This window comes from Styela clava, chromosome 2, assembly GCF_964204865.1.
Source record: "Styela clava chromosome 2, kaStyClav1.hap1.2, whole genome shotgun sequence".
Classification (NCBI taxonomy): Eukaryota; Metazoa; Chordata; class Ascidiacea; order Stolidobranchia; family Styelidae; genus Styela; species Styela clava.
The window spans coordinates 24,078,023-24,086,369 of NC_135251.1; the positions used below are offsets into that span (position 1 = coordinate 24,078,023).

The 8,347-nt window shown below is 34.9% G+C and overlaps 1 protein-coding gene across 1 annotated transcript; it reads right to left on the bottom strand.

The window, feature by feature from the left end:
- Positions 1-171: 171 nt before the first annotated feature.
- On the bottom strand, positions 172-7,415 carry LOC120336839 (uncharacterized). The gene is made up of 7 exons (XM_078110115.1): positions 7,252-7,415; positions 6,481-6,692; positions 5,813-5,989; positions 4,903-5,145; positions 4,097-4,207; positions 2,725-2,884; positions 172-1,582 (listed from the first exon to the last, which is right to left on the bottom strand). Exons 1-7 carry the CDS (start codon positions 7,295-7,297, stop codon positions 1,515-1,517), a joined length of 1,017 nt encoding a protein of 338 aa, XP_077966241.1. The 5' UTR covers positions 7,298-7,415; the 3' UTR covers positions 172-1,514.
- Positions 7,416-8,347: the final 932 nt, after the last annotated feature.

Here is an 8,347-nt window from a genome sequence, read left to right on the forward strand (position 1 = left end):
GTGGCCGTGCTTGTTTTAAATTTATCAAACTAAAAAGATAAGCTCACATTTTACAACACAAATGTCTACACCAGATTGCTTAACTTCAGGACAAAATTACCTCATTTTTAAAAATAAATTCCGTCAAGCTTGACGGCTACGCCATTGTCCTGGGTTTTGCGAGCGCCGCTCAGCCCCAGTTTGGTGTAAATCGCATAATCTACCGGTACTGCGACATTTGACTTTTGAGTCCATATTTGAGCATTGCTCTCTTTCTAAGAAATCATTCTAATTATAATTTGTCACAAAATTTAGTCCATGCAAGATTCAGGCTGTAGTAGGCCTACTCTTCAATGGACACGCTTTGCGCTTGTGGTCCCGGTTTCTACGCAGATCACCGCGTTTCCATCTCATAACCCAAGATGCGGTTACCGAGTATAATTTGTATCTGACCTCAATCATAAAATCACTATATATCACAGCCGTAAGTTCAGTACTCCTGTTCCACATATATCAACTCCAAAAATACTAGTAAACTCCTAAAATTTGAAGTAGTAATCTAGGCTTAGAATTCAACGATAAGGTTGCGGGAATGGATGTCGCTCTTTTTCTAGTTTCATTGCTTTTCGTTATCTTATGATTATGTACAGGAGTATGCGAAGACAGAGTCATGGCTACAAAATATTTATTTACTCCCAATGTAGATTTTGATATTTTCGGCTGACACGGGCACCTCTGTCTATACATGAGCCCGCTTTAGTATCTGTTCAATCCGACTGCTGTATAAAAAAGCCCTCAAATTCATCATTAAACTTCAGCGTCCTTAAACGAGCCAACCTATTGTGTGGTATTGCAGCACCTCTTAATGAATGAATACTGTACCTATTTACGAAATCCTACTGCAAAAATAGCATCCAATACCAAGTGTCGCCAACCAAGTCTATTATAAATATAAATTTATGGTTTGTATCAGTGTGTCAAATGTTATGACTTAGGCATTGGTGCTGCTCTCATCATAATCAAACAACTAAATGGGCCGTCTATTCTCAATTTTACTTTCCCTTATACAATTTCCTTATATACTTTTCTCAACACACGTCCATTCTATAAGTAATCTAATCATTATTCGCGGACGTCTTTTTATTACCGTCAAGCGAATTAAAAGCCGTGCACACACCCAACATGTTTTCCTCAAGTTGAAAAAAGATTTGGAACAAGTTGATAACCTCGAAAAAAGTTTCCGTTTCAGATGTGGGTCACAACGGCCTTCAATGAACAAATCGTGTACAAATTTAAGCTCTTATAATAGTAATGCGAAAACAGGAGAGACAGCCAAGCTCCACATGCGTGCCGAGCAATTGAAAGACTTCAAATATTCTTCTCGTCTTCAAATAACCACCGCAGTAATGCGGTAACCACCACATGGTAAAAAAGTAACAAACGCAACAATAACGTCATGAGTTATAAACAGAAAAATCCAGAAAAAATGTTTTTTATTCATTTCTATTAAGCATGAACGTCATTACCATGCATTATCAAAGGTATATCGTAGCGGTGCATTGAATAGCACGACATTTATAGCACGCTTCCATTTTTTTGTCCCCTGAAATATAAGAAAAAACTTCAAGATCCGGTTGGAGTTGCATGGAACAAACAAAATTTCTGAAAATTTATGTCTTGCCAGACTTCAAGATCCGGTCGAGTTGGGGTTAAATGAAACAAACAAAATTTCTGAAAATTTATGTTTTGCCAGACTTCAAGATCCGGTTGAGTTGGAGTTAAATGAAACAAACAAAGTTTCTGAAACTTTATGTCTTGCCAGACTTCAAAATCCGGTTGAGTTGGAGTTAAATGAAACAAACAAAGTTTCTGAAATTTTATGTCTTGCCAGACTTCAAGATCCGGTCGAGTTGGAGTTAAATGGAACAAAGAAAGTTTCTGAAATTTTATGTCTTGCCAGACTTCAAGATCCGGTCGAGTTGGAGTTAAATAAAACAAACAAAAATTCTGAAAATTTATGTTTTGCCAGACTTCAAAATCCGGTTGATTTGGAGTTAAATGAAACAAAGAAAGTTTCTGAAATTTTATGTCTTGCCAGACTTCAAGATCCGGTCGAGTTGGAGTTAAATGGAACAAAGAAAGTTTCTGAAATTTTATGTCTTGCCAGACTTCAAGATCCGGTCGAGTTTGAGTTAAATAAAACAACGGAAATTCTGAAAATTTATGTTTTGCCAGTCTTCAAGATCCGGTCGAGTTGGAGTTAAATAAAACAAACAAAAATTCTGAAATTTTATGTCTTGCCAGACTTCAAGATCCGGTCGAGTTGGAGTTAAATGAAACAAACAAAATTTCTGAAAATTTATGTCTTGCCAGACTTCAAGATCGTGTCGAGTTGGAGTTAAATGAAACAAACAAACATTCTGAAAATTTATGTTTTGCCAGACTTCAAGATCCGGTCGAGTTGGAGTTAAATGAAACAAACAAAGTTTCTGAAATTTTATGTCTTGCCAGACTTCAAGATCGGTCGAGTTGGAGTTGAATGGAACAAACAAAGTTTCCTAAATAAAGTTATCGTATTTATAGAACATAATGCAGCAGGCCATCAAAGATTATATGTTATTGTTAATTTCATCTCAAATGAACTTCGTATTAAACGTCTATAAAAACAAAGGCTAAAGAATATTGGTGTTTTACAATGATATTTTTTAGGTAAAAAAGATATTTTGAATAAATTCGTCACTTTACCTATTGCTGGTTTCAGTTTGGGAATCTTGGTAAAAACGTTACATTTGAAAGCAAATTTTTTGTTTGGCTTTCTTTTGCAATAACTGTATCCAATCAATTTGTCAATGCAACTTGTTTCTATGAATTGGCCACGTATGCTTCTTGAACCAGTAGCTTTTTTCTTAAAATTAAATTATTAACTAGTTTAGGATGTATAAATTTAGTGACATATCTTTGAGTGGTGATGTTTGAAGTGGTAAACTTCATTTGAGTCATAATAAAATTTATGGGCTCGATAATTTTATCAACTGAATATCATGTCCCCAATAATTACGTTCATAAACTTGAATTTTTTCTATAGGAGTATTTTAAAATATCATGTTATACACGCTGTTAGAAATTAATGTCGTGTGGCATGTAATAAGCATGAGTATAGATTTGTGACATTTGCGAATAGAGCCCTGTTTCAAGTTGTAGAACAGCATATTTAAATATCATTACACAGGGTGGTCCAAAGTTGCGAGTTCATAGGGCCGCAAAAACTTTTGAGGAGGTATCGCGGGCCGCAGTCGGAGAAAACCCAAAAGTGATCAAAATATAGTTTACTCACTTTAAATATATTTAAAAATAAGAGTTTGTCGTTCTAATCAATTTTCAAAGGAAACTATATAAAGTCTTTAGTTATTTTAAAATTGCTTCCCGTGGTATTTTCTCGTGTTTGGTTGTGTAATGTCGCTTAAAATTATATTATTTTGTAACAGATATTACTTGAAAACACATCGCGTTGTTGTGAGTTAGGAAATACGTTTACTCTCAGTTTACTTCGGTCACCTTTTTTTCTACACTCATTGCATGATGAATTTATATCTTGTAGCGTGAGCAGGCCTAGTGCTACCATCAAATAACAACCAAGTCCGTCTAACTTGGGACCTCGTACTCAGATAAATGAAAAAACTGGATTGCGCGGCGCTAAGTCAACTCTGCAGTTCGTCACTGCTGTCAATGGCCAACGCTTGAAAATAGAGGAGTGTTTTGACTAAAATAAAGGCACGAAACGTCTTTTCAAATGAGGAGTTACTTAACGCAAGCTCATTTCATCGGCTTGGTCTTGTCTGCACAAGACAATTCATTCTCCTTTTACCGATCACAGGACATCATTCACATATAGCCCCGTCTCGACGTTTATTTTAACTAACATCAATCCCGACATCGGGATCAGGAAAAGCACTATTCCCAGTTGGAATAGTTTAAAAATAAATCAAAATTACTCAGCTTATAAATACAAATATCTGCCAATGGCTTAGTAGTGTACGCCAAAATTGTTATGCGGGCAGCACGGAATGTGTCGGCGGGTCGCAGTTTGGTCCACCCTGTCATAACACATTACAGATACCTGTATATCCGGAAACAGGTCGAAATCTACCCCTTCTGCATCATCGGGACCCAATGGCTCTTTCCTTCTCCAATAATCTGCAAGTTCCTTTGGAACGTAAGGACAGTTTTTCTAAAAATATAAGGAGTCAATTATTTTAAACAATTAAATAATCAAGTCAGACTCAAGAATTATCTCTTGTATTTAATACAGTTGTTATAAGAATTTAGGGCGCTCCCGAAGTATGTGCACCAAGATGGCGCACAACCTGAACCCTAACCTTGTACATATACTATGTTCAGGTTGTGCGCCATCTTGGTGCACATACTTCAAGAGGTCCGAATTTAGTTTAGTTATTCCTGTTGCAGAGTGCTACATGTTGGATTCTTTTGTTTATATCCTGTCATTATTACATTATTGTTTTTGTGTTGTAATCACTTATTATCGTTTAGCGGCAATGGACTGTCCAATTAAGTTTGGCTATAGTCAATGATTCAGTCTGATTATGTTGCACGTTATTGTGTTCAGGTAAAGATGTGTGTTTACGGAGAAATGAATAATTTCATGATTTTGTCAGGTGTGGGAATGCAGACTTGTTGTTAACACTAAAATTTCTTTTCTTTTCAATGCGATAAACGTATGATATTGCGATTTTCGTATTTATCCCGGGGAGAGGAAACCCGATCAGGCGACCTAATCATATGGCGGCCCGTGCTCTATTGCCAGTATAACGGTCCGTGTCGGGTATGTGTATAATTAACCAGTTACTTATTGCAGATGCAGGTTGCTTATCGTATCAGCTATTAATAGACGAATAAAGAACGTACCAGATTCGTATTCTCGCATTCTGTAACTTTGTATGGTATCAAATCGCAAACATTTTGTGGTTGAAATGAACCATCTTGGCATACGACTTTTGTAGAGTTTGACGACAACATATATTTGCTGTTACACCAAACGTAACACTGCTTGTAAAAGTTTTTTCTGTTTGTTCCCCTGTTACAAAATGTGAAGTCCAAATCTATGGCCCCGTCAGCAGCCAAAGAGTCCTTGTCGCAATACGTGTCATAACATGTAATGTAAAAAAATACTTTCAGTTGTGTAATATCAAGGTACTAGGTAAGGACAGCAAGTCACCAACTTTGTAGATCACGCTATGCTACGATAGAAGGTTCGTATTCAAGATTCATATTTGCCAAATCAGATATATATATTTGTGTATACAAGTATAAAGCATATTCGACCAATTTATGATGAGAAAATCGAATGTCGTTTATTACTTATCCCGATTTAGCGTTCACAAATCAGATGACGCAAAAAATGAAAAGTTTAAAATATTATTGAGGTCAAAGATTCAATACTATTTAATAACACTGGCACACATTTAGAAATTGTGTACATTTGCTACTCATCTGTACTGTTTTCTGTGATTTTGTGTTTGTGTCTAACAAGAAGCACTTGATATATATATTCAAATGCAACGCAATGCTACAAAATTTAGATAGTTTCTGGAAACACGATTCGTTACAGTGACCATGTTTTTAGTAAAACAGTCTAAGCTTGATAAGAAAGTGTGGGAATGTACATCATTTAACAAAAAGTAATGATGGATTTCTTGGATTCAAGAGAACTCCCAAGGCTCAGAAGTTATCACACTTTTACAGACTGTACTGATCACACACTACAACACATTCCCATTATTCTTATTCTATCGATGCATTTGTTTTTACTTTACTTACTGCGATAAGATGCATTAAATCCTTTAAAATTCATTCTGCTTCCGCTTGAAAATTGAACAATTACAAAATTAGATTTTGATCTGTAAGTAACACTCATATTTGGGTTCAATGTCAAGGAACCGTCAAAGTATTTTGTGGGGCTTCCCCCGTCCTCGCCATTAACTTCTTCGTAAATCTGAAAAATTGCATGCGTTACTAATCTTATCAAAATACTTGCATCACAAATCAAGCACCGTATCGCAATATTATATCAGAATTTTCATATTGTCGGTATTGATAATAGCAATCATGCGGCAATCGATACCACTATATTCAGAAAGTCGTGAAAACGAAAAGTACATGGAACAAGTAACAAAAAATTGAATTTTAGTAATTATAAAACATTGAGGAAAAGCGGAAAAAGTCTTTTAAATTTGTTTTTAATCCTCTGGGCACGACATAAATTACAGTGTTTTCTTCACTTATGCGACCGCATTCGAACATTTGCTATGACTTAATTTGTTGCAAATAGCAATATTTTTCCGTTTGTTCTTTAAGTTACCGGGTCACAACTCCTCTGTAACTCTCACGGTTCTTCACTAAACGAAGCATTTTTGCCCGCCCATTGTCACTATCTGTCGCGATCATTTGCATTTGTATTTAGATTAAAAGAAAATATCGACTCACCAAAACATAATCATCAAGATTGTTTTTGTTTCCAAGTTCAAAATCATGGAATTTTATTTCTACAACATGGTCTGGTTTTGCATTTATTATCCATTCACAAAATGTGTTTTGAACATATTTGTTGGGATATCGAGGACTAGTGATCCAACCTGAAGTTTCCTTTAGATTTATTTCTCCACACGTACTAGGGTCAAATACATCATCCGATACTCCTAAAAGAAATGTACGGATTGATAGACACGCGTTCATGTATAAAGCGGGAAGGTATGTGAATGCGTGTAAATATTTTATTGAATAAGCCCAAATTCACGGTATCTATTACCAACAAGGTGCCGTCTAGTTCTAGTACTATGCTTACTTGATTTTATTGTTCTTTTTATTTCATATATAGAAATTATTGTTACAAAAATTTGCCAGATAAAATGTGAACACTGTAAAGTATATTAGCCACAAAGATTATAGGCCACGGCACCATGGAGTGAGAAATTGAATAAGTTTCTGTAAATCCCGAAGAAAATCAAAAGTGATAGGACAATTTATTCACAAAATGCATAGACAGTTACTAATACTGACTAATTATTTGTTTCAGATACGTAGAAAAATGCCGTGAGCGACGTGAAACCACGTTGGAATACTTTTGGTTGCAATTAAACAGCATCGATTCTGCACATTTTACACAGGAATCACTTCTAAGCTTAGCAGAAAGCGTCATAGTTAGGCATCTATTTAAACATAGCTTGAAATAAATCAAGAAAACATAGATCTACTTACCCTCAGAAATCAAAGAGATCACAAGTATCGAAAAAATTACAATCATTGTTTTTTCTACGATTGCTTGAAAACAATGGTCATCAATTAAATGATTTTTCTAGCAAATATGTGAAATTTAATTATTTATGTAGATGTATTTTTAACCAAATTTCTCACGTTTGTCTTACAAAAAAACAAAACAAAAAAAAAACAGGAAAAGTCAAGAAATGAATGATGGAATGAGGATATTAAATCAAAATTTTTTTTTATATAATTTTAATGATTTGCAACTAAATCCAGTGGACGCTTCTCGTTTCCGTATTGCTTGCTATTAGCTACCTAATTATTGTTCTATAGTCGTTTCTGCATATCATATAATATCTATCGTTTCTGACTAAGTATACTGTACAATGTAGCTTCAATGAGTCATAGTGAAGATAACTTCTGCTAATTTTAGATAAACTATGTAAACAGTCAGATCGTTTTTACGCCAACTTTTAAGATGTTATTACAAAACAATTGCTAGCGGCAATAGAAAATTACAGTTATGTAAAATGGAAAAATATGTGAAGCACTTCTTCAATTTTTACTTAGCTTCGAATGACGTTCAGCTTATTTAAACAAAAGGTTGCTGTTACAGCCGCTTTATTTCCTTAATTTTTACAAACAAGCGGTATTCAATCACAAATGCACATCAAAAATTTCTATTTTGCCAATTAAAATAACGTAATTTAACGTAAAAATAGCCGCCAATTTGCACGTAGTTTTTCTTTATTTGTAATTGCTTCATTGGTCGATGATCAAGTCGGATTATTGGTACTAGACAAACTTATTGCTGGGCTTAACAAATCTATTGGTTTTATACAAGTTTCTTGCTTTCAGTTGGTTTACCAGCTAGTCTAGTACAGCGAGTTACAAGTAATATTCGGTGAACGATCACTTAGTCGAATTGATCTGAACTGCATGCCGAAACCGAAAAAGGTTTATATGGAATTCTAATGCCGGTATTCATCCTCAATTACTACCATAGATACAGATTTACACAAGAGACACCATCATGGAGGAGGAAACTGTTTCAGAAGAAAGAAAGTACGACCTATACAATTGTTAGGAAATA